Source organism: Thunnus albacares, chromosome 7 (genome assembly GCF_914725855.1).
Source record: "Thunnus albacares chromosome 7, fThuAlb1.1, whole genome shotgun sequence".
Classification (NCBI taxonomy): domain Eukaryota; kingdom Metazoa; phylum Chordata; class Actinopteri; order Scombriformes; family Scombridae; genus Thunnus; species Thunnus albacares.
The window spans coordinates 17,985,512-18,009,439 of NC_058112.1; the positions used below are offsets into that span (position 1 = coordinate 17,985,512).

The 23,928-nt window shown below is 38.8% G+C and overlaps 3 protein-coding genes across 4 annotated transcripts in view; 2 read left to right on the forward strand and 1 right to left on the reverse strand.

Annotated features, from left to right (window-relative positions):
• Positions 1-2,630: 2,630 nt before the first annotated feature.
• On the forward strand, positions 2,631-7,113 carry pex11a (peroxisomal biogenesis factor 11 alpha). Its single transcript, XM_044355846.1, has 3 exons — positions 2,631-3,004; positions 3,198-3,313; positions 5,658-7,113. The coding sequence occupies exons 1-3, from the start codon at positions 2,949-2,951 to the stop codon at positions 6,224-6,226; spliced, it is 741 nt and encodes a 246-aa protein (XP_044211781.1). The 5' UTR covers positions 2,631-2,948; the 3' UTR covers positions 6,227-7,113.
• The window catches only part of fkbp16 (FKBP prolyl isomerase 16), a 70,747-nt gene continuing 50,049 nt past the window's right edge, over positions 3,231-23,928 (forward strand). The window contains exon 1 of one of the 2 annotated variants that reach the window (XM_044355843.1): positions 3,231-3,313. The gene's annotated coding sequence lies outside the window, so the exon portion shown is untranslated. The remainder of the gene's footprint in view (positions 3,314-23,928) is intronic. The other variant, XM_044355840.1, reaches the window with a different exon arrangement.
• Positions 7,515-23,928, reverse strand: part of LOC122985292 (RNA polymerase II elongation factor ELL) — a 30,691-nt gene continuing 14,277 nt past the window's right edge. Inside the window, exons 3-12 of the mRNA XM_044355835.1 lie at positions 22,081-22,208; positions 21,390-21,544; positions 18,640-18,881; positions 16,285-16,409; positions 14,638-14,752; positions 13,520-13,976; positions 12,932-12,995; positions 12,265-12,436; positions 12,115-12,159; positions 7,515-11,148 (exon numbers count right to left, since the gene is read on the reverse strand). Coding sequence (XP_044211770.1) covers positions 11,038-11,148; positions 12,115-12,159; positions 12,265-12,436; positions 12,932-12,995; positions 13,520-13,976; positions 14,638-14,752; positions 16,285-16,409; positions 18,640-18,881; positions 21,390-21,544; positions 22,081-22,208 — 1,614 coding nt within the window. The 3' untranslated portion in view covers positions 7,515-11,037. The remainder of the gene's footprint in view (positions 11,149-12,114; positions 12,160-12,264; positions 12,437-12,931; positions 12,996-13,519; positions 13,977-14,637; positions 14,753-16,284; positions 16,410-18,639; positions 18,882-21,389; positions 21,545-22,080; positions 22,209-23,928) is intronic.

Here is a 23,928-nt window from a genome sequence, read left to right on the forward strand (position 1 = left end):
TCTGAGCTAACTTGAATGGGGATAAAATAATTTAATTGTGCGGCTCTTCTAGACTTTCCAAATGCTATTGGACTGAATGGATCAAACTCTGATAATAAAATGAGTCATTTTGCGGGGTTGTGGCGCTCAAAAAAATGTATTCATGGTTTCACAGCTGCTCTATGGAGGTGACTTGAGGGGTTGCACATGACCAACTTAAGCCTCTAAAGTGTTTAGGCACCAGTGTCTACCTCTCAACTTAGCTGACTTTTCTCATTCTCTCCCAATTGTGTTTGAGTCACAAGAAAACTATTTAATTTCAATATTACTTTTCAATGTTAGCTAGCTAATCCAGTTTTGGAGTATTATGAGGTATTCACCAGACAAAGGGGACCGGAGATTTTTTGGCTACATAGTCTATACTATCCAGGGTTCAATGGTCTCAATAGCAACAGCAACTGAGGCTCATGGGTATCGTCGTATATTTGAGCCACACGACATACAACAGTGAATGATTTCTCTGGAACAAATGTGAAATAATTAAAGCTGATGGTCATTTTCATTAAAACAATATATAACAAACACTCTGATGACCATTAAAAATTCCTTTCCAGCCATCTGAACTGTAAAGAATCAGACTTGAAAAATACGGATTATGGATGCCATTCATGCTGGGACAATAGCAGTCACCCTCTGTGGTTGATTGGCAGGTAATATTTTACCCTTATTATAATATAAAAAGAGGGACACTGGAGATGTCACTGAAAATGGTGCATGTAAGTTAAATATAGGCTGTCCTCCAACCTTTAGACATGCAAGCTGTGAGCCCCCAGTTCACAGTAGAGAGCCTCATTCATTCAATTCATGTGAACTGTCACTAATCTCTGCTCAGATATTACATTATTATGAGTCATATACAGAAATGAATCTCTGCCTTTGGAAAGACAGGGGCCATGTGGCAGGGGCTGAATTGGCAGTGGTGGAATAGTGGATTGTATTAACCTTAATGATCCTTACTGATTGAGCGTTTTACTGTTATATTGTCAGAAGATGCAGCCAATCTCAAAAGCTTCAACTTTTTTAAAAATGTTTTTATTGCTAAATGGAATATTATTACGTTTGGGAAACAAATACCTGCTTATTTGACTAATAGTAGGTCAGAAAAATGTCTGTGTCAAACTTGTGTTGTCATCATTATCCACAATAAGAAACCAACAGTTCATTGTAATCATCAGTTATTAATGTGTACACTAACATGTGCAATACTTCAGTTGTTGGTCGTATGTTGAACGTGCAATATCCTACTACAATGTGCAATACTGGTGCAATATTACTTTCCTGTTATTATAAGCTGTAGTGATTTTTATCAATGCCATTGGTTTTATTGTGTTTTGTTTGTTTGTTTGTTTGTTTGTTTTTGTATGAGTGATGTAAGGTATGTAAGAAAGTAAGTATGTTTGAGAGATAAATGTTTTGTGATGCAGTAATGCTGAGCCCGAGATAAATTTTCCTGAGGGGATAATAAAGTGTATCTTATCTTATCATTGTATGTTTTAAGAATAATTACAAGTATATATTTTTCAACATTGAGTATAAGCTAGTTTATTAGCATAAGTATGACTATCTTTATTCTGTAGGCTACCACTGTACCACAAGTCCCAACTATTATGAGAAAGTCCAACATGAAAACGTGGTATAAAAGCAAAAGTTGAAAAAAAAAAAAACGGATTCTTTGACTGGACTATCTATGACTGCACCCGTTTAAGAATTGCCACATTGCCCCCTTCCGTTTAAAACATGTAGGTACATATATCAGTTTTTCATCGTGTATGCAAACGTTAATTTCTCCTCCAAGCATCCCAAAAACTCTCTGTAAAATCCCTGTAATACATCTTTATGGGCTTAATATGTCGGTGGTAATCAGTAGCTAGTTTACAGTAAGCTTTTTGTGTAGCATTGTCTACATTTGTTTTGTTTATATCTTGACAAACGTGCATTTTCTTTTACTTAACCCCTTACCATTCCTGTAAATTCCTGTAAAATTAGGCTAAAACGCCTGTCCCAGGCTTACCCAAAGTAAATTGAAAACTGCTCTTGAACCATTTGGAGTACATGCATGGTTTTGGTTTCTTTTGAAAGGTAACACAGAAGTTTTTTCCCCAACAGAAGTCGGAACACACTGAAGTAGAAGGTATTATTTCCTCCTTCCGCCTTGTATTTTGTATAATGTGTCCTGTGTGTTTTTTTGCTTTGTACTGTTTGTTATTGTGCTGATATATGTTTTAATTGTAAGGGACTGCAGATGAAAATTAGCTTTAAGCTAACTCTGGTGCAGTACATCAAATGTTAACATTTATGTTTAAAACTGTACATTGTCCAAATAAATACAACAATTATAATGGTGTTTTGCCTTCTTAAAACTAAATATTTTGCATATAAAAGAGTCAAAACAACTGCTATGGTGGAAAGGGAATTTACATAAAAAGCAAGCAAACTATTTAAATTTACATAATTTCCTTGTTGTTGCTTTACTGAACCCATTAAAACTGCATAATGGTCATTTTCATCATGTTTGTGAACTTTCTGCGACCATTAAATTTACAGTTGCCATAGTAACCGATAGCAACACCTTGGTCCGTCCACAAAATCCGTTCGTCTTTTTGGTCCGTTTGTAAAGATATCCGTAGTGAAACAAGTAAGTTTAGGTGTCACACATGTACCGTCACAACCGACTGGGAAATTAGCTTAATGTAATTTGGACCAAGTTTCAAAATTCCCGAGTCTCTTCTTGAATTTTAATCGACAACATTAGAGGAACCACCATTGCTGACGGTATTTAAACTGAAAACAAGTAACTGACAATCTGCCAACGGTAGCGACGATTTTTAACGTGTCTCCGTGTTTCAACGAGGAGCAACTCAACCTCCGCCTAAGCTAACTAGAACAACCTGTTCTCATTGGATTCAGCCATGGACGCGTTTGTAAAATTTACAAATCAAAGTCAAGGAAGGGACCGTGTTTTCAGGTAAGTTGTTTAGAATATTTGTGACTTGGTTCTAAGTGCTGGTAGGTTCATTTATTCGTAGAAGAAAGTGACGTGAAGTTACAGTATTGAGCGCAGACAGTACGAGCTGAGAGATATCGATTGATAGAGAGCAAAGTTTCTCAACCCCCCTCTACTTCTTTCTTTAAATATATATATATTTTTTTAATTTCAGGGCAACCCAATATGCATGTGCGCTGTCGAGATACTTACTCCGAAACAACCCAGAAACAAAGGACTTGGTGGCAAAACTTAAAAGTCTGGAAGCCAACATGAGTGCTGGACGTAAATGTGAGTATAACTGCATTAACGTTACTAAAATTAAAAACTTTTTCTATATCTTCTGCTTCTACCCTCAAAATTCTTCTTTTAGTGTCTGATATGTATCTTGACACATCCAAGTTTTAAACAAACAAGGAGTTCCTTAAATAACTGGACCATATGGGGCTGCAACTAATGAATATTTTCATTATTGATTAATCCCTTGATCATTTTTTTGATCAATGTTTAGTCTATAAACTGAAAAATATCCATCACAGTTTCCCAAGCCCAAAATAACACCCTCAAATTGCTTGTTTTTGTTAAATCAACAGTCCAAAATCAACTTACCATATTATAAAACAGAGAAAAGCAGCAAGTCCTCATATTTGAGAAGGTGGAACCAGCAAATGTTGGTCATTTTTGCCTGATAAATGATTTATTATCAAAATTGTTGTTGGATCATTTTATCAGTAAACAAAATAATTTGACTAATTTAGCTCTCCATTTTTACAACCCTCTGTCTCTTGCGACAGCCTCATTCACTAAATTTTTCTGGATACTCTCCCACTACTTTGTTAATAATGTGGTGAGCCACTCTGCTGACTCTCAGTCAAGTTAAGTTATCCTCCAGATTCACCATTTTATAGTCTTGTGTGCACAAATGCAATGGAAAAAAAGGCTCCCTTCTTTTCCATTAGTCCATCCCTTTGACGTTTGCATAATATTATCATAACACCGTGGTCTGCCTCATAATGATCTGAAATTTTCTTTCCACTGTTTCATTGCCCTCAAAAACCCTGTCTTACTGCGGATTTTCTCTGTAAACACAATAATATCTCGTCAACAAGGTCAGTATTAGCTCTTGACGGCCCACTCTTTAAGGCCAACGAGAAAGCAGCTGAGTCACAGTTTTACTTGTTTGACTTTCTCCACGTTCCATAAAGCCCAGTCTGTTGTCAGTAATTCAATAATCTCACCCGTTTAATGAAATGAAAAAATGTTGGAACTGACACCTTTTTTCTGGGAAATGTTGTTTCTTTAATGTAATAGATTAAACCTACCACTTTCATCATAAGGGCAATTTACTGGTAAAGTACATCTACTTTTATTTACTGTTATTTCACATAACAGTTACATGTTGCAGAGCACTGGGCTCCCATGGTCATGAAAATCAGGGAAAAATTTTACAATTTGAACATGTACACGCAAATGTTTTTGAAGATTATATGAAGTCATTAAAAGTCAGCAAAAGTTGTGACATTTTATATAATGATGAAACTAAAGAAGGATGTGTGTCTGAAGTTAGCAAAATGCAAAACTTTGTTGCGTAAGTTTCAACCCTATTGCCGCGACACTAGATTTTACCCTAGGAAGTTGTTAAACAAGCCACCCGGATTCTACATATCTTGTCTCATTAAATAGATGACAGAATAAACATTAGCCACACTCTAAGTAATTAAAAAAAATAGCATTTGCTGTGTGAAAAAGCACCTCAGCTTTTTTCACCGAAGGTTAATATTTTATCTCATGAAATTGTAAACATTTTTAAGATGTTCGTGATGGAGGTGGTTTTCATTTCAGGGGAGGGGACCCTCCTCCACCATAAAATGCTGCGGTAAACTTTTTATATACGATGCCACCAATAAATCAACGCTTTTTCTGAAGTCTGTAGTTTTTTTTCCCAACTGTGGCTGTAACACTAATGACCGTACGACTGGCCTTGACAGCTCATAGGATAGCTGTACTTTACAACCTAGGGTGAATTTTAAAACTTCTTGAACTTTCACAATTTCTGCTTTCAATATGAATTTAAAATCTCAGAGACTGACATGAAAATGAAGGATAAGGTGCTGCCTTAGAGCAGGGTCAGGCAATGCCTTGTCCCTGTTGATGCTGTTGCAGTAGAACTGTATCAGGGCCAAGTCTGGGCCACAGAACTAGGCCAGGCTCTGTTGGTGCGCCACTTAATTATCTCCTCTCTTCATCAGAGCTGTAGCCACAGGGCTTCCCTGCCTCTATGCCTGGGCTGCCTGGCTTGAGTAATTGTGGATGAAAGAGACATGCTGGTCTCACAGTTTAAAACAGCTTGTAAGAGGTGAATTGACTTGTGACAATGGCTTGTGATGATGCCAATAACTTGGTTTCTGAAGGGTTCAGATAGCAAAGAATGCAAGAAAGAGTCAGAATAGATTACAGTATATAGGCACACGATGATAATGATCTCTTTCCCTCAGAGAGACAAATTTAATCAGATAAAATTGTAGTTTGGTTTAAATGTAGCTTAACTGTATTCTGCCACAATGAAATGTTGGTCTGACATTTCATATTAAGATTTCTGTTCTAATATCCTCTTTTCTCTTCCTCCTTTTGTCAGTGTTCAGGCTGGGAAATACAATAAATTCCATTGAGGCTGCTAAGCGAACCATGCAACTCTCTGACCGAGTGCTGTGCCTGTGCCTTACTGTGGCCAACATCAACCGCGCCCTCTACTTTATCTGTGACAATGTACTTTGGGCCAGAAATGTCGGCCTTATCCGTGATATCGACAAGGAACGTTGGAGTCTAAGTGCCTCTCGCTTCTACCTCTTCTCGCTAGTTATGAGTGTGACCAGAGATGTTTATGTTATCGCCCAGTTAATGGTACAGAGAGCAAGAGATAAACACTTTAAACAGAAAATGGATTTGCATCTCAATGAGAGCCCGGAAGTAGCTGAGGTTGTCATTCCCCAGCTGGATGCTTTTCTTTTTCTGCTGTTGGAGAGCCTAAAATCACATCCCGCTGTTGCCTTGGACGCAGTGAAAAATATCTGTGATCTCACCATCCCTTTAGACAGGTTGGGGATATACCAGTCGAACGCAGGAGTGGTCGGATTTTGTGGCCTGATATCCTCACTGATTGGGATTGTAACCCTCGTACAGCCCAAGTTAAAAATCAAACCATGATAATGAGGGTTATTACAGGTTGACCAGCTGCAGATAAAAAGGTTTATGACAACATACTGGTTTGTAAAACGACTTAGTGTCATCTAGCTGGAGCTGTAATAGTGGTTAACTGGTGTTTACCCGGTGCACAAAGTAATTAAGCAGCACAATGCTTTACTTGGCATTTAGGTTTTACACAAACACAAGCCAGCAATAACTGAAGGCTTGCAAGTGTCGAGAATGACTTAACTGAATTGTTTTGGGAAAAAAAATTTAACATGATCTTTTGAAATAGACACAAATTTTACTTGACATTCAATGGGGACCAGTTATGGACTTACACACCAGGTAAAAGGGAGCAAATCAGGTTTTTATAGTAGCCTTATATATTTTTGTTTGCATCCCTGTCTTCTCCAGCACCACACAGTCCATCACACCAGCAATTTTCTAACTACTGTATTTGCAAAATAAGGGCTTCCTACTGATATAAGCTGTAATGCACCTTTCTTTTAGAAAAACTTCAGTTGTTAATCGGGGTGGCATAGTCACCTTAAATCTAGCGTCTTTCACTGCTCTCTGGGTGGCGTAGTCATCTTAAATCTAGCGTCTTTCACTGCTCTCTGGGTGGCGTAGTCATCTTAAATCTAGCGTCTTTCACTGCTCTCTATTTTGTGATAAAATGCTGCTAAAAGTTTTACTTGTACGATTCAAGTGATGAATAAGCTGCTTCTCAGCCAAAAGTTCTTTCAGAGGGTTCAGGGATTCCCTCTCATTATTTATTTTTCATAATGCCATTCAAAGTCTGGACTTTGACACTCAGCAGGTTATAATTATGTTAACTTAAAGAAAAATGTAAAGAATTGATTGAGTACAAAATCCTGCGATTGTAAAATAAATAAATAAATAAAAACTATGCAAAATGTGTTACTAGTTTTAAGAGCAAATCCACCTAAATAATGTGTTTACAATTACATTCTTAACATGTTGTCTGGTAATTGTGTGTTTATGTATGTTTTTTGAACTTTGTGACACAGAAACTACCAACTTCCTCTACTAAATACGACAGCTTCAGTCTTAAAAGCTGCAGTTCAGATGAGTTAATGTTTTCACTGTCACAGTTGATTGAAATGTTAATAAAACACTTAATAATAAACAAAAATAATTTAGAATTGTGTTTTTTTTTTTAAAAAACAAACAAACAAACAACTTATTCATATATTTAATGCTGTCTGTGTAGTGATGAATGGAAAACAGTTGTTCAGTTTATCAGAAGAGTAACGCTGCCCTCTTGGGGAAACATGACACATTGTCAAATTGAAAAGAGCTTTATTTTCAATTTTACTGAGACAACAATACATTTTTTTTCTGAAAGCTTTTCTCAAGAGGATGACATTGTGATAAAGCATCCACCATCAAAAATTGCAAAAATATATTCCATTTCCCTTTCACCATACTTTGAGTTTCGCTGTGAAAAGAATGAACAAACTATGCAAAGACGAATCCCATAAAAGAACAAACACATACAAAGCAATAAATAAAGAAATTTGTTCTCCTAGGTAGATCAATTGCAGTGATTTATAATAGACAAAATGTTTGATTTCACATTTCCATTTAGGACTTGCTTTTCCAGTACCAACAAACCAATTAAGCGCACCTGTAAGAAACATGTGGAAACAGTTTGCTAGGCTGCAAGTAAAAAATAAAAATAAAATCCAGGCCATTCTTTCAAACATACATGTATGTAAGTAGCTAACATTAGATGCAGTTTAATTGGTGTCCTGGAAAACCTTGCATTTTTAAAATGCCAAACTTTCATAACTGGAAAATTGCTCTAATTAAATATGATATCATGTCCCTGTACTTTTTACACTTTATACAAGGAATCTGATATCAACTCCACGCACTTTGAATAGTGGCAACAGTGTGAAACTACAGTTGTGTAAATACTGCTAGCCCAAGTTCTTTTTTCCAGAATACCAATGATAGTTACATGCAGAGTTGCTCTGCTTTCTGAATGAAAAGGCACCTCCAGTAGTTAGCTCCTGCAACAGTAAAAAACATCACAGTTAGCACTTGAGAAGCCCCTTTCACCAAGGGTGTGGTTTCCCAAAAACAACAAGTTAACACGACTGGTACGATGATCATCTTACAATTACTGATATTTTCCCCACGATGCAGTTTGTCTGATTACATATTTAGCATACAGTTGATCAGTATCACTCTAGTGGTAAATGGGAAGCCCTTAATCTGATTTTTCTTTCTTTAAATTGTTTCTTTGAAGGTCTAAAGAGTATTTTGTAGACATTTTCATCCTGCCATGACTTTTAAAAATGTGTCAGTACCTTTCTGTTTAGGATGAAAACAAATTCCTTTCTGAAATAAATTGTTTTGTGTTTCTGAGCTGGCCTTGCGCTCTTGTCTTCTGATACAAATGAACTGTTGATTTCCAGTTCCAGTACCAGAACAAAACAAAACACAGGTGTTTTCAGTTATGTTGACTGATCAGACATTTTCTCAAGTTGGGTGGAGCGACAGTATGTAGCACATTTGCTAAGCTCATCAAAATCGTATTGCCAAAAGAATCAAAAGAGTAAGAGGTCTGGTCCTGAGAAGAGATCCAAACAGCCAGAATAATGAAAACATGCCATTAAGTGTACCAGAGTTTTAAGAATCCAGCTTTGTTTTTTTAAGCTTTCAGGCCATTTAATGCTCAGAAATGGAATCTGGACTTACAATTATCATTTTCCAATAGTCAGTGCTAATAAATATTCCTTTCTTGGAAACTTTCATATGTGCCAAGACAGAGCAACTGATGCTAGTCTCAAATCCTTCAAACATCCCAGAATACAGAAAGAAAAATGTTCAAATGCATAAAGAGCTGCTAAATATGTGACAGTAAGCCCACTCAGTATTTGCACTGAGTAATCAAGAGAAGCAAAGTCAATTATTTTGTATAGATTTCTGCGATAATTCTTTCTTTTGATAGTGGCGCTTGATAGGATTGGACAGTGAATTAAATTCCTCTACAGTTCATGATTATCTGACAGAGACAAAATAGGAAGAATTGTAACATTATTAAGATGTACAGAGAAAAAAAAAACAGAACAACTATCCAGTAACTGAATTTTCCTTCAAACTAGAAGACATTTAAACAAATAGTGTGAGAATACTTTAAATTGTGCAGGTTAAACGAAGAGCATTTCAAAACAGGGGTACCAGAATCTTGGAAATGTCTGACATACATGTTAAGGCAAATATTAGCTTCATTTTCCCATTTCAAGCAATTATTAAGACAACAGTTGTGAGTACAGCTACATGATGCAAAGGTTGAGAGAACACTGAAATCTGATCACTATCTTCTACTTCAGGCCACAGCTAATTAAGGTGAAATAAAAATACATGTGGTTATTCAGATGTCCCTGCTTGGGTACAAATCATTTCAGAAAGTCTAAAAGCCTCATTAGCAGCCCCTAGAGGTCGGCCTGCTTCTTACACCCAACTGAACCAAAGTGGTTTGAACCGAGTGACCTAGCCGACAGCAGGCCGACATCCTCCCCACGCTTTCTCTGTGGGGCTAAAAATTACACAGTCCAATTTGTGAAAGGCATCTTTATCACATTCAGCAGAATAACATCAAAATGTAACACTCACTGAAGTGAATTACCGTCATTCAACTAAATCCCATATTAAATATCATCAAGACTTCAACCAAAGCAGAATCATACTAAATGAAAACGTTTGGACTAGGTTGATTACCAAAAAAAAACACGTAAGGTTTTAAAACTGCATGTAAAGTGAAAAAGTGTGTTTCATAGAGCAACTTGTAGTCATTCATTTACAAAACAAACCTGTTTGTAAGCACAAGATGAGAGAAAAACGCAAGTTGATAATGTTTTTTCCTTACATAATGAAAAGGCAATTCTTGGTAGGCTACATGTGGGTGAAATTGACACTAATTGTGCACGAGCACTATCTTGAAACCAGCATGACGGCACTGGGAGGAGTGGTTTTGTGGCATTCCAACATTTCTTAGAAATGAACAGGACAATGGCAGAAAGCTACATGATAACAATCCTTATGATCAAAGTCCAAAGAAACTGGTCCTATCCACAAAATGCATGTTCTACATTTTGTGATCGTAGTAATACACTGAGATAAACCTTTGAAGTGTCTTAGTCCTGCTGAAATATAGGTTTTGTATGGATGACAAATTTTGTGTTGCCTTCACAAGATGAAATCAAAATTTATGGCTTGACCATATTACTGTCATTATGTGACCTTTATTGTAACTAATTCATTAATAATGTGATTGAATGTGTTGTGTCAACATGTGACTTTCTATCAACACACAGCAAATAAACAGATTCCTTTGTTTGTTAAATATAAAGACTTTAGTAGCATTTGTTTCCCCTAAGATTGATTGTACCATAAATTTAATACTTTTTATAAATCCACACTTTTTAGTTCTGACAAGATAAAGAATAGAATAAAAATGCAATTAGGCAGGAAGGATCGCATCTGTTTTGCATTTCAGAAAAAATGGATTTGGCTTTCACTGTGTCATCTGGCCTTTTCTACAGCAGAACAATATCCAGCCATTACAGCGATAATCATTGTTGAAAACCATACTGTTAAAGGGCAACATTTGATCACGAGTCAGTGGTCTTAGCTCATTTTTGAAAGACAACCTCGCTCCTCGACTCCATTAACACTCGGAGGGGTAAAGTGAATAGTGTTTCAGCGACTCTAGGACCCAGCTGGGCAGTCTTTGGGTCTAGTACGAGTCTTTTGGTCCAGTCATATTACACCCTGCTGAAGGTAGAGGCCAGTTACTAGGAGAGTTCCTGTGCTCGGTCATAATCTGTGATCAGACCTTTGATATGCGACAGTTTCTGATGGAGGTACTCGCATCGCTTCTTCTCTTCCCGATACCCAGGAAACTTCTAAAAGAGAGAAAAAGAAAAGAGGCACTTGTGAACTTTCAGTAACACACATCAAAATCCAGCACAATGGGCCTCATGCAAGAACATTATCATATTTTCTATCCTAAACTTCTCTTACTTTTTTCAGTTTCCAAGTATGCAAACTGTCTTAAATTGCTTGTTTCAACCTCATGAATGCCGCTGTTCATGAATAGAGTAGGTGTGCTCTTGAGACATGATCATCAGCATAGTCTACACTCCCAAATTGTTATATAAGGCTACATGTTTTGCTCCATTTCTGGACAAGTTTCAAGATGAATACGTAGCAAATGTAGTTGTGTCAGTAGGCTTGTAGTATTACTCAAAAAATGAGAAAATATTTCTGCAGCAGTCAATGCTGTGACGTTACAAAGCCATACTGTGAAAGAAATAAAGAAGGAATGGTTTGACAAGTTAGACATCCAAAATATGGTCAATGGGACACAACAGTCATGGAGATGGACAAGAGAATAAATTCCAGTTCAGGTGACATTACAACAACTACTGAGATGTATTGTAAATTGTCAAAATACTAATGCCAATAAAACCTAAAAAGAAAAGCTGCTGATGAACCTTTCAGTACATTGGCAAGCCACGATGCACACATGAATATAAATTTTACATCTGCGTCTATTTTAATCTTGAATTTTTTCCTTTGTTGATTCCCTAACACATTTAAACTCCAAATTATTTTATATTAAAGCAGTATGAGAAAGGCAGACTATCTACATGATTTGTAAAAACAGACCTGGACTGCTCGCAAATTTCGTACTTTCCCGAGCGAAAATTTCAATTACAAGAAAATTTATTTTATATAGTTCTCTTAAATCCCTTGTACATGCAACTTAAGAATGAATATGTTCATACAAATGGTTCTTGCACAAGGCCCAATGTATGATGCTCCAAGTGTTACATGAAATTGAAATTGAAAGTTTAAATAATTCTTACTTTCTTATACTTTTTGTACTTTTGTAGTATTTGGTCCTCCATAAGCTGAAAAGATACAAAAAAAGGTGTTACAAGTGCAATGTTTCTGATCTGTTTTCTGTTTGGTGTTTTACTAAAAATGGAGCCATAGGCCTCTGGTGCTAACAGTACCTTGTACTCTTGTGTTCCCGGTGAGAGTGTGTTGATCTTTGAGCCCAACTGAACAAACATCTCTGTGATAGCCCCAATCCGGTCATGAAGCGCTCTGTATTCGTCATACTCAGAACAGAAGTCGTCCTTATACTGTTGACGCTGCTCCACTGCTGTTATGGTGCTGTATTTTCTGAAAGAGGAAAACATTAACTTACTGAAAGCTGTCATTTAAAAGCAGAAGTGGTCTTTAGTTGTTTCCCTACATCTTCCAGTAGATGGCACTGCAGAATGATGGAGCGAGAGTTCTGACACGTCACTGATTCAAAAGCATGATGTGTTGACCAGATGTATAAATATAAGACATAAGATTATTTGTTTTCAAAGTCATTCTCAGTGAAGCTTTGTGACAGCTCATTTAGACATGTGTTCTACTTCCCTCTATTTATGTCAATGTTTTGAAGCTGAACCTAACCCTTTTGGGACAAGTCGGTTTCTTTTCTCAACAACAGTGGGTTAGACTCTGAAACCTAAACTCCCCAGTGACAGATGATATTGACAACAACTCATGTGGACCCACTGATGTTGTGACAATTTTTTGAACTTCCATCCCTGAATCAGAAAACCTTTCAGTATCTGGGAATATAACATATGAACAATTGGGGACCCAATGTGTATTAAAACTCACAATAAATAGTCGGGCAGTTCCTCTGTTGCGGTTCGATTGACGGGTGTTTTCTCTCCTTTGTGGTCTGTAGAAGAAAACACATACACATTGAAAAAAAAGAGTTAAAGCAATCCGTCAATGCAAATGCGATAATGCACCCATCATATCAAGGCTGATAGAATCATTTATCACTGTCTCTGATAAGAGATCTGATCCAAGGCAGGCAGTGACGTCAGCAGCCCAGAGTAGGAGGCAATGCCGCCTGCTGACTCGCTCGACCGTAGGTCACCCAGCTGTTCCACAGTCAATCATCAACAGACTAGACCGGGGATGAGGACAGGAGGCCGGAGAAAGTGTTACAGTCCTAACAACACTCACTGAGCTCTATAATGAAACTATATGAATTGCTTTTTGTGGGCATCTAGCAAGAACTGTAACTCAACCTTGGACCCTGAAACTTGAGGATGTTTTCCTTTCTGCTGAATGAAAGCTGATAATGTCTTGGCCAGAGGAAATGATATAAAACAGATTCATGACAACACAATTGGATACATGAAGTGTGACAAAATCCTACAGAGAAGACAGTTTTATAGTTTTATTGCCATTTACCTTTGAGATTTTCTTGGTTCTGCTTCAGGTCTGGACTGGTCTCTATCCAGTCTGGTTTTAAGCGCTCTCGTTCCTTGTCTTTGTGCTTTTTGGACCTTTTCTTTTTATGTTGACCGTTGGTGAACTGTTGGTCAGTGCAAATGGAGCTGTCAGTGTGTGGGGGCTTGGGGCTGGGTGCAGTAGGAGCTGGCCCTGTCCTCTCCAGTTTGGGAACAGCAGATGACCCGCTGAGTTTGTGCGGTGAGTACAGACCATTTGGGCACCCCTGGAGATGATTGTTGGTTTTGTCGAACTCCATTTTGATGTGTACACTAGTGTTTCCGTGACTAGAGGAGCTATGAGCCCCATTGGTCCCATAGTCTCCATGAGAGGGCGACTGCAGAGGCAAGCAGTGGTCTAATAGTCTTTGCTTTTTGGGGGTCTGACAGTTGGATGGATCCGAGGGCAGTGGGCGTTTCTAGAGGTAAAAATAACACAGTGATTTTTTTGGCATTCATGATTAGGATATTACACAATGTGCCAAAAGTGCCTTTAGCATGAGCATAAATAGATTTTTTTAGTTTAAAGGACTAATTAAATTAGATTAAATTTAAGAGAAAATCAATACCACCCTCATGTCTGTACAGAGCATATGTAGCTAGAACCAGCAGCTGTTAGCTTAGCATAGCAAAAACACTGGAAACAGGAGAAAACAGCTAACCTGGCTCTGTCCAAAGACAAGAAAATCCACCTAAAGCATCTCTAAAGCTCACTAATTAACACTGTATATCTTGTTTGTTTAATCCGTAAAAAAAATTAAGGGTAAAAACGACAATTTTCCAGTTTACATGCTAAGCTAAGCTAAGCTAATCAGATGCAGACTCCAGCTACAAAGTTACCATACAGACACAAGAGTGGTATCGATTATTTCATCTAACTCCTGGCAGGAAAGAACTATTCCTTTAATTCCAGTCTGAGCTGTATTTAGTCTCAAGCTACTTAATGTAATTATAGAAAGATTTAGCAAAAAAATAGCTTTATTCAAATGTGTATCTGCAATAGAAGATTCCCTATCTATTCTCAGTTTTTGAGAAAGAGGCAGTAGGGGAAAATTCAATTCATTCAAGGTGAATAATTACCACAGAGAGACTCTTGGCAGGACTGAGTCGTGAAGGAGAGTCCCCAGGAGTTTTGTGGAATGAATGGTTGGACTGAGGACTCTTCAACTGGCTACTGTGGAGTGGCTGAAGTTTCCTGCAGAAAGATTAAGAACACAGCACCTTCAGTTGGACAGTAACTGCGAGGTAAATGGGCTGTGAAGCTAAACAGGAAGAGGGAGTATGTAGGTCATAAAGCTTGCTTTGGCAGATTTATGATGAGCAAGTGGATGAGCAATTATCTTCTATAATGACATGGCTTTCCGAGAAAAGGCAGAAGTGGCAGTTTTTCCAAAGAATAACTGATCATTACAACACAAAACGGGCAGACTTTTATTTAATCAAAGCTTTTTGCATGTTTCTCTGGTATGTTTTTTGTTTTGTGTCTCTGGTGATACAATCTACAGGAGGCAACCACAAAGACTGAACACAGTCCAGTGAACAGAACAATAGCAGCAGATTTAACCTCTGTATGACCAAACCCTCTTCTCTGTTAATCTGCTTCCTACAGCTCCTTCCTCATACAGACGCCACTACAACAAGTCACTCCCCTCCCAGTGGATTTATGCAGCTCTCTTAATCATACAGTTAGTGTGAAATTCGGAACCATTTTAACATTAACATCAATTAAATAACAGTAGTGAGAAAGCCTGAATAAGATGAACCCACTGTGACAAGTATAAACAACAGGAAAAAGAGATCTAGAGTTTACAGTATTTTTTTTTTTTCATTTTATTACTTTATTTGACAGGGATAGTGCATATTAATAACATTTCTGAAAATATGCCAGAGTTAGCCAGAAAGGATAATTTACAGGCTATCGCAGTTTTATCACACTTGGCAAACAATTTGATGACTTCAATTTTCCAGCTTTTTACACTTAGCAGGGGTTGTGAACAGAGGGGGTTGTGCAATCAGCCAACAAGACTTGTACTTTTTCCAAAATGCTCATGAAGCACATGGCCTGCATGTTTACTGGCAGGCAGAGGAAACGTACGAGGGAGGAAACTCACCCTGAAAAGCTCTGCCTTGCTACTCTGAACCTTCCATGCTAATGCTATTTGGCAACACAGTGCCGGGAATATTTTCTTCTGCTTTGATGTGTCCATTAAGAGATTCATCAGTGCAGAGAAGGAGTCATTTAGAAGCTTCACTTTCAGCATGATCACAGCAGACTTCTACATTAATTCAGTGGCCTTTCTGTATTTAAGCCAACACTGTCAAAATGCATCCATCCCTTAGTCTTTTCTATGTCATCTGCCCAAATGGGTCTCTAAAAGTCTAAAGGAACTTTGAAGCATAGTTCATTTTGGGAAATACACTTATTTCCTGTCTTGCTGATGGTTAGATGAGAAGATCAATATCGCTCTTGTATCTGTTAAATACAAGGCTAGAGCCAATAACTTCCTTAGCTTACCACAAAGATCGAAACCAGGGTGAAACAGCCAGGCCCCAGGCAGTAAGCTTGGCAAGAAAACAAATAAGCATATTTCCCAAAATGTTGAACTATTCCTTTCAAAAAGTCAGTAGAACATTGTTTTACACATTTTTAAGTCTCTCAGTGGAGCAGAGCATTAAAGAGTCTGTATGACTTTCATTTTTGTGTTTTATGGCTAACTTGATACCCACCTGATAAGGAGCCTATGGATGAGTTGCTTCTCCTCCTCTAAATAGCCAGGCCAGTCTCTCTGGACGTGTCTATAGAGCTCATCCTTCAGAGAGTAGCTGTGGTCTTTAGGGTTCAGCTTACCAACCTGAAAAACCAATAATTCCCAATATTAATAAAGCAACGGAACGGGGACAGTCCTCAGGAAAACAGATCAGCTGAGGCTGTAAAAGCACCAAACATTGTTAAAGGGGACCTATTATGCTCATGTCCAGCTCTATATTTTTATTTTTGGACTCCACTAGAGTAGCTTTGTATGATTCATAGTTCAAAAAACTCATTATTTATTTTATACTGGCCCTTTCTGCAGCTTCACAGTTCCTTTTTTTTCTGAAACAGGCCGTTTTGGATTCCTCTCTCCTCTGCCCCACTCCCTAAAATCCCACTGTGTTCTGATTGGCCAGCTTTAGGAAGCTTCCTCCAGCTCTGAAGGCAGCATAAACAAACTATAGAAGTCAGATTTCGCTTCTTGTTCTCGTTCTTTACTCAAAATATAAACTTCTCAAGTACATCCATACTTGTTGGAGCTGAAATCTGATCTGAAATATGTGAGTGGACAGCGTGAACATCCGCAGCAACAAAGATTACAGCAGGATGTCTCTGTTTGGTAAGGCTCATTACCTGCTTATTGTCTGACATCTTTATCCTATCTGTGTTCAGCTCTCAGTACTTTTGTAGCTTCTAACTGAATCTCTGTGCTTTGAAGTTTAATTTCTCTCTGTGTTCCTGTTTGTACTTTTAGATATCTGCCTTATTTTACTGTTTGCTGATTGCTTTCAGCCATATCAGAGTCGTATGAAGTTACTGCTGATTAAAACCCCACATTTCCTGCTTTTGGTGCTTCATATTAAAAGCTTTTGTGAAGAATTTACAGGAAATTAAATGTTATCCACTGTTTTAGCAGAGCTTCGTTAGCGGCGCTATTCTTCTGATAAAACCAGTCGACACAACAAGATCTGGAGATATTTGGAGCTCTTTGTTCAGCAGATCAGTTAGAAATAATGCAAGGAGGAATAGTACAAGAGGAAACAGCCACATAAATGCCATAATGTTAGCGGACCGGAGCAGTGAACTCCTAATGAGAGCAGCTGACACATGCTGAAGTGCTGCAGCAGATGACCATACAGTGTTTCCCCTACAATTGTACAGGCCTGGTGGGCCACCAGGCCAACGAGAGGCCTCACCAGGCCAACGAGAGGCCTCACCAGGCCATAAAATCTTTTCTTGAATGCTAAAAAAAACGCCAAATATCCATTCATTTGGAAATCAATAATCATTTGCCTTTGGGAGCCTCTGTGCAGCACTATTCTGAAACGTGAGTCAACCTCTGTGTCATTGCCTAGGAAACTCTTGACGTGATGTGAGTGCCTCATCTCTTTATGGGTTTTTTCCAGTGCATACCACTAGGCCTGAAAAAATTCTAGAGGAAACACTGCCATATAAAGAAATGGAGTTGACATCAGCTTGGTTTGAAAGTAGAAAAAACTGTTGGAAACCGAGCATTCAGAACAGTCTGAAGCCGGTGCTTTTTACTCACAGGGATTACTTCTATGTACATTTACCTCATTATTTGAAACTTTGGCCACGTTTAATATGAACATCCGACATTGTAATATTATACATATGACTGAAAATAAGGAAATGTATAATAGGTCCCCTTTAACCTGCAGTGCTGCAACTCCACCTTATGTCTAAATAAAACAAGACCTGTTTGCAAATCAATGGGTCAGAATTGTTTCCATGGTAAACAGTTTAACCCTGCCCTTCTACAACTTAATCCTGCGGATACAAATCTACCCAAACCAACCACTTTCAATTCTGAAAGTAGCCAGATCCCAGCTAGAGACACCCCACCCCTCTCCTGTCAAAACACAATCTTTTCCTCCAAAGATAATTAAAGCACAGCCCTAATTACAGCTACCAGCGGCGGCACAGTCCCTCTTGATGACTGCAGTGGGACACTCAAACATTGTGAACACAGGAAATATGCCTGAAATAAACTCACTGACATCACATTTTCAGATCATAGTTTTAAGCTGTACAGCAGTGCTCTGTTCATTAGTATCATTAGAAAAATGGCAAATGAGGGACTAGTTTGTGTTTGAAGTTTTAACCGACTCCAGTCACACTTATTAAGAATCTTTTTACACAGATGTTGATGTCTCATTTCTTTTTTTCTCAAATTATGTTTTTTTAAGATTATTTCATATAAACTTACAATAACAGAACATTTTGGTATTTTCTTCTACTTGTTGCATTTGAGGTTATTTATCATTAGTCGAAAATGTGTTTACATAGCAATGTGCCAGATGTCTCACCTCATCCAGTACTGAGGTCAGGTCAGACTTGTCCTTTGGACTTGCCCGCTCCCTCTCCAACCACAGTAGCAGCTCAGGTTTCCTGTAGGGCTTTAAGGCCAGGAGATGAATGATACGATCCCTCAAGGGCCTGTGTGCCACAGGGCTGGGAACCAGGCTCCTCTTGTTGCTGGGGGAGTGCTTGTTGCTGCTATCTGAGCCTGATACCAAACCCTGCTTCCTCTGGACCTTCACGCACTTACCTAAGATCAAAACAAAAGGGACACACAGCAAAGTTTAAACATGACATTTTCTGAAAGATAAGTGCAGGTTGCTTCGGTCAGTGATACTGAATCAAGACATTATCACAGCAGTAATCTAAAGCTGTTTTTGGATGGCCATACAGTCCCTACCCTACACAAAACTAAAGAGGAGCAAAGAGATTATAACTGATCTGATAACAGGATTCACTTACGTTGACTGTATCTTATAATAGCCAAGCCAACATATCATTCCTAATCCAGTCCTCTGGACAGTTATACAAATCACACCCTGATTTTGAAAGACAGGCCTACGCACAAGGGACAACCTAATACGTTTTATCTTCATTATATCTCTCAATTGTCATGCAACCTGCTTTATGCAAACGTAACAGATACAGTATGTGTAGCACTTTCTGCCCAATCTGAAAAAGCAATTTACATACATAAATACCTTGAATGGTACTGTGCTCATGCACGTTTGTGTTGGTGTGCAAAGGCAGTGTTGCTACGAGTGGAAAACAGTGAAAGGGTTGACAGTAGGGTTAGCCCACTGCTGAGTAAACAGAGGAGCATGGAAACTAAAGCAACTAACACACAGAGGCCCTTTCTTCCTGTTGCAGAACTAATTCAGTTTCAAGCAGTGCTTATAGATATCTGCAGACCGTAATCTCATTACAACTTTAAGCCATACTTTGGAGGTTGCTATAGGTCGCAGACTAACAGCACTTAAAGGACAACATGGTAGACTGTCATACGTTTAGTTTTCATAGTTTCATTGCACATGTACTTACAGCACCAATGTTTAAGCTGTAGACAGTTTGCTGTATTTCACATTTGAAAGCAGTGTACAGCATTTCTTCAGATTCAAAAGGAGACTTGTTATATCTGCTTCGCAAATTTGCTACAGTCTTGCAGGAGCATGTTTCAACATCTGCCTTGGACTAAGTCGTGAAGATTTTAGGCAAATATCCTCCCTGCACTGAAACAGCCTGTATTGCCACATTTCAAACACGCAGCAACTACACCCATTGAGGGTAATAAATTAATGCAGCTTAGGGGAAGTTTTTATGAGTCTCAAGGCAGTTTTTGTGGAATGACACTTACCACGACGGCAGTGATGTTTTACTTAGAATAACTGACATGCTTTACAGTGTGGTGAGCGTTGTATGTAAATGAGCCATGAGAAAGCAACTGTTAGCAACAGAGTATCAACACTAAATACTAAAATAATATATTGGACAACTTCATAACTTTTTAATTTCAAAAAAACCAAATGTTTCCAACACCACGTGTGCATAAATTTCAGATTCCTATTCGTCAGTTCTTCTTTTCCTATGAATACTGCTGAATTTTTAAATCATACATTATTGTCTAAATTGTGGACATTTTTCTGCTCTGCAGCCTATAATTGTGAGTTGGTAAATTGACTTTTTTCTGATGAGTGTAGCATTACTGTACCATAAAAAGACAGTCAGTCACCACAAAACAACCGTGTGCTCTCCACTGCATATAGCACATACTGTGATCCATAACCCATTTATTTCACTTTCTGCTGTCCAAGACTAGAGGAGGACAGTTATATGCTTGAAAGATAAAATGGCATATCCTTTAAGTGCATGTTTCTAACCAGGAACTCCCATGTCTTTCCCAGCATTTACTAGATGTATAAATGTGCCAGATATATTACATTTCTTTTGTAAAAGTCTCTGAGAGACTCTTTCTGCAGCAAAGTGTGGCATGTAATGTGTAGAAACTGGTCCCAACAGCTGGCTTGTACAGCAAAACCTTTAAACATTATGTTATAGTGATGGTCTGCACAGCGGGTTTCCATTCATAAAATATAATCAACACAAGCATTTAAACTCACACAGGATCTCTAAATGTCATGAAGCCTCATGGCCAGATCATTTATAAAGACCCAGCATGTTTTTTTTAATTGACAATGACACTAAAACCACAGCTCAGGCATGGAGATGGTTAGTGAAAGAAGAAAATTAATAGCAAAATGGATGTTCTTCATTTCAGGCCAAGACCACTCCAGGTTAACTGTGGCCTCTCCTTAGATGATACTTAGAGGTATTTTATCAAGTGAAAGTGAATTAAATCCCAGTCACTGTAATTACATTTTTAGGCACAACCTGATCAGCATGAGACTTGTTACTAGCACATACTTCTGGCAAACTCAATCACATTAATGGTGCTGGCAGGCAAGCTGGCACGGTGCCTGAGCAATCTGGTCAAAATGAAAGGAAAATTACAAGAAAGATGCATCCCTCTTGCATGAATAATTGCAACACAGTGCTTTGATCAATTATGTGATAACTTCCACACCATATGGCAATTATCAGCAGGATGAAATGGTGAGAGGCAATAGTTTAGAAGCTTTCTGGGAACATGAAAACTCTCCGGTTATCTGTCCTTGATCCCTACGTGCTTCAAGGCTGCCTCGTAAAACTGATGCAGGAGCGTACAATAGAATGTAGATACAGCTATTGGACGATAGCTTACTTGGCCCTGGTTTGATCTCAATTGCTGAGCGGCTCCAGATGTCCTTCTCCACCTGAGACATGCGCTCCCGTGTCGTCTGGTAGGAGTCGTCTGTGGCACAAACTGTGATCTTGTCCTGAATGCTGCCCTGGCCCTCCAGGTGATCCCTGCCCTCCCTTTGTAGAGGAGAGAGAGAAGATTTTAGGGTTTAAGCTTACAAATTCTCTGGCTCAGCTCAATCAGCTGGCTGTTTGTCAAAAACAAGCATTAGAGATACTAGCTGTTGTAATTTTGTAATATGTGGTGTTGTCTGACACACACATAACTGGTTCTGTGACTTGTTTCTGCATGCAGATTCTAGTCCTGTCTTATAAAACATAACTTTAAACAACAAGTGTGCAGTTAAAAGGGTAAAATACTCCAGGAGAAATAAAGCAGCTCTGATGTCACCCTTTGACCCTGCATGGCCACAAACACTACCTCTCTGTTCTCAATTATTACTGGACACACCTTTCAGGTTACTTGTGGCATGACGGCCTTTGGGTGTTATTGTAGCCTTGTTTGAATATAGCCAGACAGTGTACTGTCTGTTGTTGTAGTGTCTAAGAGAGAGGCCACTGTCTGGTAAGGCCCTGCGGTCGCAGTCTGACACCAAATTTACTACGAATTCCATTCGTGGTCGACTGTTGAAATAGTTATGTGTGCTGCTTACCCTGAGACATACTGGTGAATGCAGTCGAAGCTGGACTGAGGTTTGTCTTTGCTGTCACTGGAAAGGTAGAACGAGAAGACTCTGAGTCCATCGGGGGATTCAGGGGTCGGCGCTGGGATCTTCACGTACTAATCAAGACAAAAAATATGAAATTATTAGAAACATTGTTTAGAGGAATAAAACATTTTTAATGAGAGGTTAACACCAAGCCAGTCCTTCATTTATCTTTATAAAAGCAAGTCATGGTCATTTTTAACCTTTAACAATTTTAGTGTTCCCTCTAGTACACTCTGACATGCTTGAGTGTATCTGCTAGCATTGCTAATTTGAGTGGTGTGTTATGTAATGAGCATGTTTTATCTCTCCCAGATGTAGCCTGATCTGATTTAATGTAATATATATCAAAGTAGAAAAACACTGGATGCAACTTCTTTTATTAAACCTCATGAGAGCGATCTTGACTCGCTGGTTTCTTTTCTTTTTTTTTTCATGCAATAAATGTGACCTAAATAATCTCCAACTTGGGCCAGTCACAGAGGCCACATGGTACCTCCCAGGTCAGGGATGATGACCTGTAGCCAGTCATGGGAGGAGGCTGTCTGAAAGGCAAAACATTACAATAGTATAACGGACAGCTTTTTCTCTTGGGTGATAACCTCCTCTGTCATCGGCTGTCCATGGCTCCCTAGCAACAAACAAGCCAGCAGGGTGAAATCTATCTCTGTCAGAAACCTGTTACATAAAATGACCCAAAAACCTACTTCCACTAAAAGGACAGTTCAACATAGAAAGTCATTAACCAACAGGTAATATGTCCTTTAAAACACATTGGGCAGCGGCTCTCTACTACACTGCCTGCAGCTGTGTTTCAGCCTGAAAAAGGAGAGTTTAGTACTTTTGTTGATAGAATGTCCTAGATTCAGGAGACGCCCAATGATTATCACCCATCCTTTACAAGCATGAACACATGTTTACTGATGGGTAGCATTGAGTACTGTTTTCCCATATTAAATGTGAGTTTGCTGCAGCAGCTCACATTTTTCTCTCTTTGGCCTCAGTTCTCTGTGCTCTTTTTGTAGCGCGCGGTACCACCTCAGTCCAAAACGCACAGGCTTTTTTAACTGCTGGTTCTCAAGAAAAACAAATGTCAGTCAGATGGACTTGAAGCTGCCTCTTTAGTCATCAGTCGTAAGTGATTGATTATAAGCTGACTGGCTGAGAGCACAGTGCCCCTGGCAGATGTGGCAGGCAGGACTATAGCTGTCACAAATGCCCAGTCATGCAGCAAAGCCATAAGCAGTGTTTTTTGGAGCACACGGAGCCAATGAACAGCTCCTCTCGCGACACCCCTCCTCCTCCTCTTCTGCTACCCAATGCATGCCATTCACCCTACCCCCATCAGCCCCTAGCTTTCCTTCATGCGCATGGCCCACCCATGTCAACACAAAACGCAAAGCAGCCCACAAGGCCATGGACACTTGAGACACACAGCTGACCATTAATTCTGACCTATTTATGTCTGACCGTTCACATGAAGTGGTAAAGCGGAGCCCTGCATATGTCTGCTCTGGGATTTACGCTAATTATGAACAATCAACCACAAAAGCATCAAAGTGAGTGGGACCAAGAGGCGAGCCATGTCCTCAGGACCTATTACTTTAAGAGAGTAAATAGTAGAGTAGTAGCCGCCTTGACCAAAATTAGAAGCAACAAGTCACTAAAAACAGGTTTATTGATGTAGTGAAAGGCACACAGAAGCATTTGGATTTGTTTTTAACAGGAGCATTGCTAAACAGAGGTTAGCTTGATATAAGATGAGTGTGCACATTTACACATTTAGCATTGCAA

Coding starts and splice junctions, on each gene's coding strand:
- pex11a (XM_044355846.1), top strand. CDS start 2,949: ATGGACGCGTTTGTAAAATTTACAAATCAAAGTCAAGGAAGGGACCGT. Junction 3,005..3,197: donor GGAAGGGACCGTGTTTTCAG/GTAAGTTGTTTA, acceptor TTTTAATTTCAG/GGCAACCCAATATGCATGTG. Junction 3,314..5,657: donor CATGAGTGCTGGACGTAAAT/GTGAGTATAACT, acceptor TCCTTTTGTCAG/TGTTCAGGCTGGGAAATACA.